We start from the raw sequence: 14,964 nt of genomic DNA, 5'->3' as shown, positions 1-14,964 counted from the left end.
TATGCAGCTTTTTTTCCCTACCAAGAGCTTATTTAGCTTATGGGATATGATGAGAAAGCCTTTCTTTCCATTCTTTGACAGATTTGGGGGAGCCATCAAGCCAGAAGGATCATCAGCTAAGTGCTATTTGTCCTTGGCAGGCCCTGTTTGGATTTAATACCCCAAGATGAGGATTTTGCAAGACATGGTCATTTTTAACACACATTTCATAAATACTAATACAATTCTATCATCACAGTTAGTGCAGTAGCCTAATCAAATGCTGGATAATGGTTCCCATAAAAGAATAATGAAATAATTATGCTCTCCGCAACAAACAAATTAGACTTAAAAACGTTGAAGCTTTACCAAGTCAGGTGAGCCAAGGACTTAGGAGTTCACAAACAAGGGTGAAATACAATCTTGGTCCATATCCAATGAACTGTCCCAATAGACTAGCTGTTTTACAAAGCTCTACCAATCTGCTGCTTCATTCAGATACAAATGTGAAACGGCTACTGGAACACTGCCTATCAGAGGGACTCCAGACAGCATTACAGTCTCCGTCCATTCATGTTTCTTCTTTGCTTTGTGAGTGGGAAAGTTCTGGCGTTCCTCGGAGGGGGGGAGGGGGGTGGGGGGTGGTTGGGGGGGGTTGGGGTCGAACTGCAGACTCACTGCGAAAGTGGAAGTTCAACAGTTCTTTCCAGTCCACACATTTCAGCCAATTTCTCTAGTGTTAATGTGAGCACTTTCAAAGCAGGGATGGCTTCCTCTGATCTGTGAATATCAACCTCCCCAAGCGTTGCGGGTGAGACTACATCAAGACGGTTCTGACTAGCTGTAAAAATGCCACTGTGGTCACACTGGCCTTGATGGACTTCACTGGGTTTCTAAATGTACAGATTAAGATGTTCAATTAATTAAGGATTGTCAGAATGTGACATCATAAGGCTTGGTAATTAATCTGCAGGGAGAGGATCTTGTCTTTGATGTGTATTAAATGACAACTGCAGCATATGGTGAGTGGCAAAATGACATGACCCTGTTCATTATGATTCTCTTTTGTAAAAGCAATAGTAAAATTTCAAAGACCTTGCTGAGATCAGGGAGACAGTGGAAGTTACAAAAGGCATAAAATAACAGATGTCCATTTTTATGACGATGTGCACATATACCCAGTGCAAATCTCTTTTGAATGGCAATGAGGAACACTGATATTCATGCTCTGAATCCATTTTTCAAATACAGTAAATATTGTGTTTAGGTCTTTTCAAATTTTGGAATTTTTGCACTTGGATTTTTAAAGGGCCAGGTCATATATTCTAAATTATTATCATTATTGTTTTATCATCAATTCATTCTTAATTATGCCATTGCGAATCAGCTGGATTTATCAGACTAATGGTTCGTCCACAGAAGAACACAAAAGCAGATTTTTAGCAGATTATTGTCCAGTATTGTCTTTTCCATATTTAACGATTCAAGCCGCAAAAAGAAAAAAAAAGGTACTATTAAAATATTCAATATGATTTGTGAAAGATACAGTATCATTAAAACATTTGGGATCAGGGAGTTTTTTCTGAAATATATTCATTCTTTTATTTAGCAAGGATCCAGTAAATTGATGACAAGTGACAGTAAAGACTTACATAATTATAAAAATTGTTATTTGCTGTTCTTTTGAACTTCCTATTTATCAAATTGTCCACAAACATTTTAAGCAGCATCGTGTAACTGTGTTAAGAAACGTTTCTTGAGAACCAAATCAGCATATTAGAATGATTTCTGAAGGATCATGTGACACTAAAGACTGAAGTAATGACTGCTGAAAAGTGCTGCTTTTTTCATTGATAGGAATAAAATTACATCTATTTTGTAAAAAAAAAAAAAATTGCTAAAAATATTATAAATGCAGCCTTGGTGAGCATAAGAGACTTATTTTCAAATACATGAAATATCTTACCAATCCCAAACGTTTAAACATCAGTGTATTCGAACCTTTCTAAACCTGCTCTGTGTGAAATAGTTCAAAGTTATTATTAAAAAAATTGACCAATATACTGTAGTTTTCAGTGCATCTGCAATTTAACCTAGGGTAATGTGACAGACATAAGAACCAATTAAGTTTGTGCACAGTTACTTCTCTGTGTAAGTGTAGAAGACTTTATTCTTTTTTCTGTTGAACTATTCCTACTTCCAAACCTCCTTTCCTTTAACAATTCTCTTTTCAAAACAGTTGAATCAGTCTAGTAAAGAAGGATCAGCATTATACCTCAGCAGCCTGCAGATGCTGCTCCTGTAGCTGAGACGTTGGCTAGCCGCCGCCACGCTTGGAGGGATGGGCGGCCTGGAGGGGAAGTAGAACAGCACAGCCACGAAAAGTGCTGCAATCATCCCAAACTCTGCAAGTTCACAAAAACACATTTACCATGCGGCCACAGTGTCAACATCAAATCTCACAAAGATTTTATGGATTCAGACTTAATCTATCTGTGTTAATTAGAACAAGAGCTTAACGCGTCTGGCATTTCAGTGCAATTTTCAGATACTAAATTCAAATTAATGAGAGAGAGAGAGAGAGAGAGAGAGAGAGAGAGAGAGAGAGAGAGAGAGAGAGAGAGAGAGAGAGAGAGAGAGAGAGAGAGAGAGAGAGAGAGAGAGAGAGAGAAGCATCCAAACCAACATCATTAACGGTCATTAGATGGCTCACATTAATCTAGAGTTAACCATGAGTCTAGCAGATTTATTACAATTCTGTAGAGGGAGGAAATGCACAATGAAACAACTGATCAGCTCATTAACCCTAGTCCACGAAAAGCTCCTGCTTTCCAACAAGCTCATCCAGGGCTGGAATTTGTGACGGTGTGACCAAGTTCAGTATTGTCACTGCTGTAGCCAAAAATAAAATAAAATAGAGAAACCTGTTGGCACACAGTATCGCAAAACCAGATGCACTGACTCTGCCAGCATAGGATTCAGGTTGAGTTCCTAAATTTTGTGTCTCCCTAGGTGCTGTCCACATGATAAACTAGGTGCAGTTTCCTTGGACAGATCCCACTTTTATTCAGGCTAGTTAATTTCTACAATATCGTTCTATAAATCTGTCCTTTCTGTCATAAAGTACAGATTTATCAAGCAAATTTAACATCACAGTAATATTAAGATAAACACTACTATACAAAAGTTTGGGGGCAGTAAGATTTTATGAAATAAATGAATCCTTTTATTCAGCAACACATTCATTTGATCGAGAGTGACATTTACATTTATAATGTTGCAAAATATTTCAATTTCAAATAAATGCTTTTTTATTCATCAAAGAATTTTGAAAAAAAAATTGGTTCATAGTTTCCACCAAAACATTAATATTAGTATTTTTAACTTTGATTAATAAGAAAATATAGCTGCAAGCAGCAATTAAGGGACCAAGCACCACAGAGGCAGAACGAGGATCTAAAAATCAAGGCATGGAGCATCAGACCAACTGCAAAAATGAGTAAAGACATTTGGAGATGATGTTACGCAAAATGGTTAAAAGGCCATAATACTTATTACTTACTTATAACAGGTGGTGCTGATACCAAATTTATCTGGTATGGTCAGTTTTGGGTGACAATTACACACATAAATGTTGATGTCAATATAGAAAACAGCCTCAGATGCAGTTTGGCATTATGCCATCAAATTTGTTGATGTGGTACACAAAAACTATTTAGTCTGATGACACAAAATCTATAACGTTATGTCAGCATGGGCTGAAGATGTTCTAACTCAAATTTGGTGAAAATCGGAAAAACAGTATAGGAGGAGTTTGAAAAAGTAGGTTTAAAAAAGAAGAAGGTGGACAGGAAGTTTTGCAGACTATGGCAAAATTGGTATATGCTCTCGGCATGATCTAAAGAATCTGTGAAGACAAATTTCCTTTCAATGGGCAAAATTAATCCAATCTATTAGCATTTTCTTTTAAATATCATAATTTTTTACCACAAGGTGGCACTACTCAAAACTTTTCAGTACCTTCAGGGCATGGTGCCGATGACACTTACCAAATTTCGTAACAATACGCCAATGCATTTGTAAAATATAGAATTGTACAACAAAATTCTAAATGGCCAACACACAAAATGACTCCTAATCTGCAGCACCGAATCTTAAGAGTTTTTCTTCTTAAAGAAGTGTGTAAAAATCCAGTGCATGTGGCTGCATCTTGATGCCCAGTGTTGCAGTAAGTGTCACAATGATCTCTAAACTACCAGCAAATCAATGTCTTTTTTTGTGTACATTTTGTGTACATCAACATCTTTCAACTTAAACAGAGACAGAGTATCAATCTATTATTGGTAAGATCTCTCTCTCTCTCTCTCTCTCTCTCTCTCTCAATGTTTTAATTTTCTGAATCAGTTAAGCAGAACAATGTAGGCAATCTTTATGGCGAGGTGAATGGAAACTACGTTAAGATGCTTGATTGTGGCTATCTTGTGATTGCTTTTCTGTATGGCAAATGCTTCAAATGATATTGATTCCGAATGAATGCTTTTACTGGATTGTCAGCCGATAACACCGTACCTGCGTAAAGCACAAACTGTATCCTGTCTCCTATGTGGTTTTGGTTCCAGTAGATGGTACTTGTGCTTCCCAATTTCTCAGTGTCATTGGGTGCAGGGACAGCTAATGGACCAATCAGAAAGGAGCAGGCTGACCCCAGGTAGCCAATAAGTGATGCAACAGCGGTGGCTGTAGCCCTCTGATCAGGAGCAAACCAAGTAGTAGACAGGAGAGGGCCGGCACTCATAATGGTAGGACCAGCTAAACCATTTAAAAGTTGACCACCATGAATCAACCTGTAGATTTGCAGAAGAAAAAAAGACACTATGAGTACAATATATTTTTTACATTTTAAAATAAATAAAGAAATATGGGTGTGCTTTTTCCTGTAAAAGTCACAGTCACAACAATGCTATATTGCACAATGCTGAATTTCCAGGGCATTGCTATGTGTTGATTAAGTGATCTGAGAGTTTTTAGGATGTTTCTAAGCAGTAGCTAGGGTTTTCTGGGCGGTTGTTTACTGGTCCAAGTCAAAAAAGGCCCATCAAGTATCTATAATATTTTTATTCCTGTATAGCTAGTTTCCTTGCTCAAATCAATGGAAGTCAGACAAATGTCTGAGAAAACATGTAGCGTAACCATTTACATTAAAAAACGGTTACAAACGCAATCACCTGAGTTTAGTTGGTTTCTAAACTCAAATTGCTGCACTCCTCCATGTCTATCAGAGTTGAGGTTTGATAGCAGGAGAAACAAAAGAGCTTTATCAGTGTGACAGAATGACTGAGTCCCAGTGGGGTGACTTGTGATAGCCTAAATGCCTGAGTAAACACTGCAGCGCTTGTCCCCAGAATAGATCTTCAGCATTGGCGAAGATGGAGAGTGACTAAAACACTTTTCCATTTTCTACAGCCCAGACGCACACAAACCCAGACTGAAATGTTCTTTTACCTTCATGGTAATCACTGTCATAAAGATCAAGAGGTTTCTTTCTAGTTTCTTCCTAGCAATTGTCAAACTGAACAAAATATTTAAAGGTCTATTCTTGAGTTCATGAAGATATGAACTTCTTCACTGTGGCTTGTGAAAGAGTGTCTGAGGGATGGTAAAAAAAACCTCTGAAGACGTACTAAGTGGAGAATTGATAGTATACTTTAAAACCAGCTCACAGTAGCATTTGGGTTGGCCAGTACACATCATACACAACATTTAAACAGCCCTTTATAGGCTCTTGAACCTTACAGTCCGCAAAAGGTTTTGGTTATAACTATGTCATTGATCATGCAATGCTCTCCTCAATCCCCACTCAAATATTGTGTGAAAGCTCCCTCGACTATTTTTCCCTCTTTTGTTCAAGCATGTTGACATCTGATTCTGCAGAAAGGTATTTATGCATTCCTATAGCATGTTTCTTGACTGACATTTGCTCCCGTGACACTATATTCATGCTAAAGCCTGTGTTCTTCCCTGTAATGAAATGGACTAGAGTGCACTATGAGATGTTTTTTCCTAAATAAAAAGAAGTGGTCTACATTTGCATTGATTGCAATCCTTGTGAGACCTCTCACGTAGCTCATAATTGGATCGTTGATTATTCTAAATCCTACACCTTGAGCCGATCATTATTATGACATTACGTTTGTCAATTACGGTTGGAAACAATGAGAATTCTGGTACAAAGAATGACTACTGATATTGCCTACTACATCAAGGCCACCGAATTCCTGTCTGACGCTTATCAGCCTGTAGAGGAGAGGAAAAAACATTATTGATGTGTTAAGGGGCTATGCATCTAACCAAGTTCTACAGGATTTTGGTGCAACGGTCACTTGGTAGCGACAATTCAAGGTCACCTCAATTCAAGTGAAACCTCTCCTCAAAAGTTTCCCTCAAAATTCTGATTTCGGATGTGCGCCTCTTTGTGAATGTTAGCAGGGTATATTTAAATAATTTAGCTCATACTGCTTTAGAACAAATCATCATTTCAAATCATTTTCCACTGAATTATGCAATCTGGTGAGAATATTCGCTTTCAGTGCTGTCGCCCTGTATTCTCACTTCCCTGATCACTGTTATGACTCAGAGGAAGATTATTACAAGCAATCAATGGTGGTTTACAGTTGAGTAGTGTAGTATTTATCTCATCAATTGTCATGTTTAGCTTGATGCTAATTGTAGCTATAATTCACCTGTTACCCATATATTATTATATCTCATGATGTAGCATGTTGTCAAAATAATTCACATAAGGTAAGGTCGTAAGAAACTTGTTTTGTTTTCGAGAAAGCTTTTTGATAATAGGTGGGAATGTATATCAGGATCAAAGGGATGTGGATGGGCAAGCCATGAAATGCCAGAGTATGCCACAACTTACATTTGACAATGGTGTTCTTGTCATCCAAACTAAGTATTGTCAATATTTCCAGCCACTGAACGTAAGCTTTTCCATATTCCAAGCTAGCTTGCTGCAATGGTGACGTCACACGCACGACTAGTCATGATTCGTGAAAGTATATATGAATCTAGGAATGATTGGATTGTTGGATTTCAAATCAGTAGCGGTTAAGGCAACTAAAATAATGTTGTGACAAGCTATTTTATGGACGGTAACTGTAATTTTATAACTGAAATCGTAGTAGTAGTTACTGCAAAAAGTAGTATTTGTCTTGAACCAACCACATCAATGAGTGACTGCAATAAAAATACAAAGACCCTATTACTGGGATTTTAAATTTTCTGTTTTTCTATTCAAATCCACATCAATTTATCATATTGTTCTTAGAATTTCATTGTAATATTAATACATTCATATTTGATTTAAGGCCAGTTGTGTTGACATTTGTATGATTAACAATTTTAATATCATGTTGGGTCGCCGAATGATGTCCTGAAGCTAAACTTGCTGAGAATCAGTGTACTATGCTATATTTCTTCCGGCGACAATCCGCTAAACCTTGATATAGAATTAAAGAGTTAAAAGGGTGAAATGAATCTCATGCACAGAGAAATTTAAGGGCAGCAGAGAAGTGGTAATTTAGCCTTAGATGATTCTGATCTGGCACGGACAATATAAGGGAGGATTCTCTGCTTTCTTTCAAAACTGCTGGGCTAACACGATTTGAATGCAAATTTTATAACCTCCATGAAAGTGACTGAGTAACATGTTTTATAAATGGGGTGCTTTGCACTGAAAAAACCCCAATAATGGTAAAAAATTTCAAGTCAAACTAAACTAAAAGTCAAATCCAGAATAAAAGAGGGACTATGGAGAATTTAAGCCATACTGCCAGCCCATAAAGACATGATATAATAATGTCCTTCATTTAATCTACAGAGGGAAAAAGAAATAGTTATTCAATAAAAAGACTGCCTGAAACTTCAGCTAGGTTTGGTTAGCAAGGAACATTGTGGCTCAACCCAAGTCAATCCTCACTGCCAAAAATGGACAAATGTACAACGGCCTTTAATTTGTGTGTGTCTCCTATTGGAAAACAACTGCTGTGACAACAATCACTGTTGATTTGGGAACAACAATTGGCATTTGTAATCAAACGCCATTGTAAAAAAGATTTTTTTTATTGCTGCTTATTTCTAGCATGATTGAATCTCAGAACCAAAACAAAGATTCTAAATAAAGATTTAGGTTAATAAAAGCAACTGAAAAATCGGAGAAATTCATGAATGGGCCTGATTAAAGAAACAGTTCACCCAGAAGTTTAAATTATGTCATTGATTACTATTCTTCTTGTCGTTCCAAACACATATGCTGCTCCATAGAACACACAAAGATATACTTAGAAGAATTTGTACACTGGTCTTTGGCATACAACCACTGTTCATATTGTTATCACATCAGTCATGCAAAGTCTCAAGGACAAAAAGCAAAAACATAAAAGCAGCATAAAACTGGTCCATGTGAACATGGCTTCTGAAGCCATAAGATAACTTTGTTGGAGGAACAAACTGATTGACATTAGTAGCCTACTCATTATGAACTACTGTATTCAAAAGAGCTTTGTGTTAAAGAAAATATATATAAATACAATACAATAATAATAATAATAAACAATGACATGATTTTAATTTGGGTTTATTTAAACAAAATGTATTCTATTTGATAAAGCCGTCTAAACTGAGCTAACTGATATCTGATGTTGTCCAATTTACCCTTAAACCATGAACTCAAAAACAAAACAGCACATTCAGATCAGAACGACTGTCTAGTGTGGCATATCAATGATTACCAGCAGTCACATGCTAGATCACTTGCTATGCAAGATGGTTACAATTAAATGAAGACCTTTTTACAGTTTATTAATGCAAGTGCTGACACCTAGTGGTAGCTCAATTCACAGCAGAAGTCACCACGCCATGATGCAGGTGAATGGCCTCCTACATAACACCTTTTAAGTGTCTGTGAACAGAGCTGAACCAGAGGCTTTCAGTAGCACTCCATAATCCCAAATTTTATAGTTGAAACACGTGTATCTAATGACTCAGGAAGTGTTTAACTCTCAAATGAAGCAGTGTGCAAGTTATGGGGTATAGGCTATGTTTACACACAGATCGGAATTTGTTGCATATCTGTAAAAACATTTTTGCATCCTTTCTGAGCCACTTTCGAATGCTGTTTTAAATCAGATACGTATCCGACATCAGGACATTTGACCTACTTTCTAAACCCGTATATCCGATTTCCCTTGGAAATCCAAGCCACCACAAGGCCAGGGCAACATGTTTGCCCACAAAGATAGCTTTTTAATGTAGTATTTTGGAGCAGACATGCCTACATGAGCTTGCACTAAAACTCACAGCTTTTTTTGGATGCATAGAAACTGGTTTTTAACCTCTGTCCCATGAATTTTATAAATAAAACAACCAACAGAATATTTCATTTTATTTTGGACAGGGATTAATGTACACAGATATTGGATATCAGTTGTGTCTAAAGTGAATGTAAAAAGGCTGGACCAAAAGAAAAAAAAAGTACTTTTACAGTTTTACCAACTGCTAATTTTAATAAAGCCTACATGTGAGATTTAATCATTATTCTTACACAGAGAGAAGACAGTCTACTGAATGTTTGCTAAAGGTGTAAACTGCAATTGTATTTAAACAGTACATCATTAGTTGTACTGGCCATCTAAAATATATAACACACGATAGAGTCAAGTCACTTTGTATGAATCAATAGACTCGACACATTAAGTGCCCCCGTGTTGAAATCAGCCATTACATTAACAGTCACTTCAGGCAGTAGATGCTTGCAATGTATCTTTGTGTTTAAATGTGCTTGTGATACAATAAATAAATATATAAAACAATCAACATAACCTCTGCTTTCTCTCTCTCATGTAACCGTCCTAAAAAGCTTTTCCTGTTATATCAAGCAAATGCATAATTTCAAATTATATAACTGAGAAGGTCAATGTGTCACTGTCTGTTCCAGTTTTGTAGGAGCTGTGAAACTAAGCTACATAGCCTTATTTCATCCAAGTAACTAAATCAACAAACATAACAAGTAAGAATTATCATAATGTTAAGTTGAAAAAGAATGTACTTTTATTGAAATTAGCCCTTCTAACTACACACGTTTATCCGATGCTTTAATAAAAATGGGAAATAACATAGGCCTAAATCAGATACAGATAAGAGTGTCAATCTGCATTTTAGTGTATTTTCAGCAGTCCACAACCAGACCCAGCTTCTCTAAATTCAATGAATGAATAATATTCTATATTCCTCAATAAAAAATATGATTTATGCTCATTCATGTCTTATAATGTAGTTTTATATTGTCAGTTTAAAATAAAATAGCCATTCCAACAAAGTTAACTGCACCCAACGTTATTTAAATAACCTTGCTTAAATGTCCATTGGAGTGTAGTTAGCTCTTTGTCAAAACTACTAATAATAAAAAGGTTTGTTTCCTTTTCTCCCAAGTGCAATGAGAAGTTTGCTATAGTTATTTCGTTATGTGCTGATGTTAGCCATGTGTGAATGAAAAAGCCTAAAGAGATAAGGAGCGAGAGAAAATGGAAAGAGGACACAAAGCACAGTAGAGGACATGAACATTCAATTTTACAGGTAAAAGAATCCTAATCTAAAGCAAACAGAGCACAGTAGTCCTGTTAGAGTGTGCCACCACTATGTATTTAAACAAATGAAAAGGTCACATCTTTAAAGTGGTACAACCATGCAGCAGTACCCTGCACTTTTGCCAATGGATAACACACTTCAACTTATGTCTGGCGGCGCATTTCAAGTCGGCATAAATATTGTGAAAAACAGATTTATTATCGTTAAATTGTATTTATATATTGGCACCCTGCTCTCTAGATAGCAGTATTGAACTGATGAAATGAACAATCGGTTAACAACCACATCTAACCACACAAATACAGCTAGATCACAAAAGCCATAATTATACAAAACAATATTGGTATTCAAGGCATAACACACAGGCTGTCAACACTATTTCTTTGGATGTGCTAATTTAGACCTCAAACAGTCAAATACACAAGTACAAATGACCAATAAAATGTGCCACCAACCTAAAGAAAACTTTAGAAAGACAGTATTGTCCGCTACAGCATAAAAAAGTACTACAGCGTCAACATTTTCTAAAGGACCTTTAAAGTCGCCATGTAACGAGAATTGCGACAGATCACTTCTACCATATTGTGATATACATCCAAGTGAAATATAGGGTGAGAATTGCTTCCATCCATCCAAGTCTGACATAAGTACCAGAGAGAAGTGTGTCATTTCACCAGAAGATCAGGTTATGAGATTCTGATTAAAAATTACGAGGTCAAGTAAATGAAACGTATGAATTGATCACAATAAGATCATTAAGATGATATCCATTTAGAAAATAGATATGGGAATGTAGCCTTTCATGCTGACTTTAAATACACAATGCTTCCAAAACAATGTGCATATTGTAATAAAAGCACTTACAATATTGGGCAATTGAAGATGTTGGGACAGTTTCTTCTCATGGACGATCTCATAGGGAAATGAGTAATTGCATAATTATGAAAGTGATGATGAGGAACCAACATATAGTAAAAGCAGGTTTGGCTAAGCAGAGTTTTTTGTTGAATAAAAGATGCTTCATATAGTGTAACTTATTGTGTGTCTTACCAGCGTCTGTAGTGTAGGTCTTTGAGGGGCACACTTCGCAATGCTGCGCCCAGCACCATAAAGAACGCTGACAGCAGCAGAGATGCTCGCAAACCTTTGACACAAGACAGAGAAGAAGGGAAGAAGACATATCAGACAGATATAATTTCTTGTAAGCTTTAATTAACTGATGAGATTAGACGTTGATGTAGATCCATCTCCGAGATACTGGCAAATTACACAGGCTTATCTTGAAGATATTAGGATTAGGAAATCAGACAAGATGAGATTTTTAATGGTTATTTTTTTAACCATCAAAAAGAATTAAATATGATTTATTGGTGACAAAATAAATGTTTGTTTGTCCAGGATGCATAATGAAATGCATTTTTCTGGATTCATGAAACATGAACTTTACAAATGTTTTTGAGTTTAACATAGAAACTGCGAACTGTGTTTTTTTGGCAGACATGGTTTTCACAGCCTGTGGCAATTGCTTTCGTGTTGAGTACAAAAGGGAAGGTGAAATGCTCCCATTTAAGATAAAGAGTGAAAATGTGGTTGGAAGCATTTTCCATCATATGTTTACAAAAAAACATGCACTTTCTTATCAAAGATACCAAATAAAGTGTGTTAATGTGTTAATAAACAGAACTGAAATGTCGACTAGGCGTATTAGCTAATGAATGAGGTGTAAACACGGGGAAACTGAGAGCTGAAGACATTTGTTTGACATTATCAATTCTTCGAGATATCTGAAAATGCACCTTATTTCCAGGTAAGATAAAGTGAAAGGCAGTGGGGAAGTTTTAAAAACACAAGCTTTCTGTCCTGTTTGACCAAACGCTCTTTTCCAAATGCAAACCACGTGAGTGTTACTTGAGGAAGGCTCGAAAATGTCATTTTCAAGGCCCAAAAACAGATTCCAGACCCAATGATTCTTATCTTAAAGGGACAGTTCACTCAAAATGATTTACTCCCCTTCACATCCTTTGAAACCAGAATACTGTTATTTTTTATGTGAAACGTAATCTTTATGCAACTATTACCATATAAGGAAATATATTACATGTAATAAACACCATACATGTTGTCTATTGCTGGATTCACGCCATGTCGAAATTAACGTCGTCTCAAAATGACAACACGTGACATTATATTCAGAACTGTTTACTCAGAATTATGTGTTTCTATGACACCTGTATCAACGCCTTAGAGCAGTCATAGCTCTCAGACAATTCCAATCTTATGAGCTGTAATTACGAGCTCTACGAGGACATGATCGCTTTTTACAAGTTAAAATCACGTAATTGCGGTAATTACGACATGATGTGAATGCACCTTTTATAAGATTTGAAGTCATATGATAACTTTGTGTGAGTAAAAGATTGAAATCAAATCTTCTCTGCAGAAGTTCTAAAACCATTTGTATTCTTATTCAGTAAGTTCTTGTTCATAGGTTTTCTGTCCTTTTTGTCAGCAATATCTTTGGTGGGCTGAAATCATTGACCGAAACGATTTGCTCTTCTTCAATGATGTGTTTTGACTGTGTCAGCGTCTATTTTGTGCACACAACATGAATAAGTTACAAAAGATACACGTGTTAGCAGTGTAGATGCACTTCACTCTGACCAACAATGATGCTAGCTCGAGTAGCAGCAATGTGTAAAATGTGTTCATTTGAAATATCGAAAATGTCTTTACTTAACTACGACTGATTTATCACCTATGAACAACGCACTGAACAGCATACTGATTTGAAATACCTTACCCAATGACCAAATTTATTTAGCGGTTTCAGGTTTTGGTTAAATTAAACTGGTTTCGGGAAAAAATATTTTGGTGCATCACTATAATTTTCATTTTTGGGTGAGAATCCATGATTCCATGAATCCATGAAAATGGGTGATTTTTGCCGTAGAATCCATCATTTAAATTTGTACGAATAACAGAAACAAATTTAGGTTCAATATTTGCCTTTATGTTGGCAAACAGGGCCTTCCCTCAAAATATCTCATTTGAAGTTTATGAAATATCAGAAAAAGGAATTGAGATTCTATAAGGCGAAGAAGGTTCCCTAACCATCAACAAACAATATGAAGAACAACATAAAGAACATAATAGGACATAATTAACTTCCATTTTACTTTTATTATTTATGTCTGTTTCACATTTCTTTCAAGGCTTCTAAGTCTGTTATTTCCTCAACTTAGAAACATATTCAATTGGCATGGCAAGCATGAATAGAAAAACTGCATCTAATGACGCCAGGCTTACATAATGACTTGTGTCATATGATGTTAGGGAACTAGTTTTGTGGCCTAACATGTGATGAACTAGGCTACCTTTTAATGAGTATTACTCTATTTCAAATGAGGCACTGGGTCCTTCTGTGTGGCATCCTGTTCAGCTAACCCACATAAAGCATTGTATAAAACATAATAACACTTATTAACTTAACTTAATTAAGTGTTAATGTTAACACTTAACATTTCTTATTTTTGCAAAAGTGTGTACTTTAAGTTACACATCTGGCCAGGCCACACCATCAGAATTCAGTATAAAATATTCAAAAGGTACTTGGCTATAACACATTTGTCAGAAATGTATGTTGTTATATAAAAGAGATGCACAGACATCTCAAATTTGTTACAACATAAATGTGTACATCAGACATTTCAATTATGAAATTGGCTCTGGTTATTTACTAAAACACCTTCAGTTATGTGGAATGATCCAAGACAATACATAAATCTGTCTAAATAATGCCATATTGATCTGTCATCATTTCGTTTGTATTTACAGATAGTGTTGCCATGGCATTAGACAAAAAGCAATACAACTCACCTTTCTTATCCATCAACCAAATAAACAGCAGCCAGGGCATGTAGCCCACTGGACCCCACATCACAAGCACCGCGATATCTGTCGATGAGAACTCGAACACATGTTTGGCTGAGATCTGGATCGGGCCCCAGGTGTTCCATACCAGTCCTTGCATAAAAGCCAACAATGAAAACATGGTGAGAACAAACCATCTTCTCCCATACACCCTGCTGAACACGGGCTGTGTGGTGTTTGTCGCCGGCTGGGCTGGAACCAGCAAAGGTTCCCTTTCCCCCTCGGTGCTTTCCACGGCACCCATTGAACAGACGTGGTATCACGTTTTAAAATGTCTTTATGCTATCCAGCAACCAATATAACATGATACGTTAAAAAACTAGGGCAGTCGCTCAATTGTCATCTGCCCATAGAAACAAAAACAACCGATGACACTCTCGGCACCGCTCCAAACTTTAATGCGCA

General features: G+C 36.4%; 1 protein-coding gene across 2 annotated transcripts in view; it reads right to left on the bottom strand.

The window, feature by feature from the left end:
* The window catches only part of slc49a4 (solute carrier family 49 member 4), a 46,789-nt gene extending 31,825 nt beyond the window's left edge, over window positions 1-14,964 (bottom strand). The window contains exons 1-4 of one of the 2 annotated variants that reach the window (XM_077216270.1): window positions 14,506-14,964; window positions 11,680-11,773; window positions 4,549-4,823; window positions 2,255-2,384 (exon numbers count right to left, since the gene is read on the bottom strand). In XM_077216270.1, the coding sequence (XP_077072385.1) occupies window positions 2,255-2,384; window positions 4,549-4,823; window positions 11,680-11,773; window positions 14,506-14,803 (797 nt within the window). In that variant the 5' untranslated portion in view covers window positions 14,804-14,964. The remainder of the gene's footprint in view (window positions 1-2,254; window positions 2,385-4,548; window positions 4,824-11,679; window positions 11,774-14,505) is intronic. The other variant, XM_077216268.1, reaches the window with a different exon arrangement.

The sequence above is a fragment of the Siphateles boraxobius genome, unplaced genomic scaffold (assembly GCF_051911475.1).
Source record: "Siphateles boraxobius isolate OS27281-9 unplaced genomic scaffold, OSU_SipBor_1 7, whole genome shotgun sequence".
In the NCBI taxonomy this organism is placed as follows: Eukaryota; Metazoa; Chordata; class Actinopteri; order Cypriniformes; family Leuciscidae; genus Siphateles; species Siphateles boraxobius.
The sequence above is the reverse complement of the archived record's forward strand: the minus strand, read 5'-3'. Positions and strand labels throughout refer to the sequence as shown.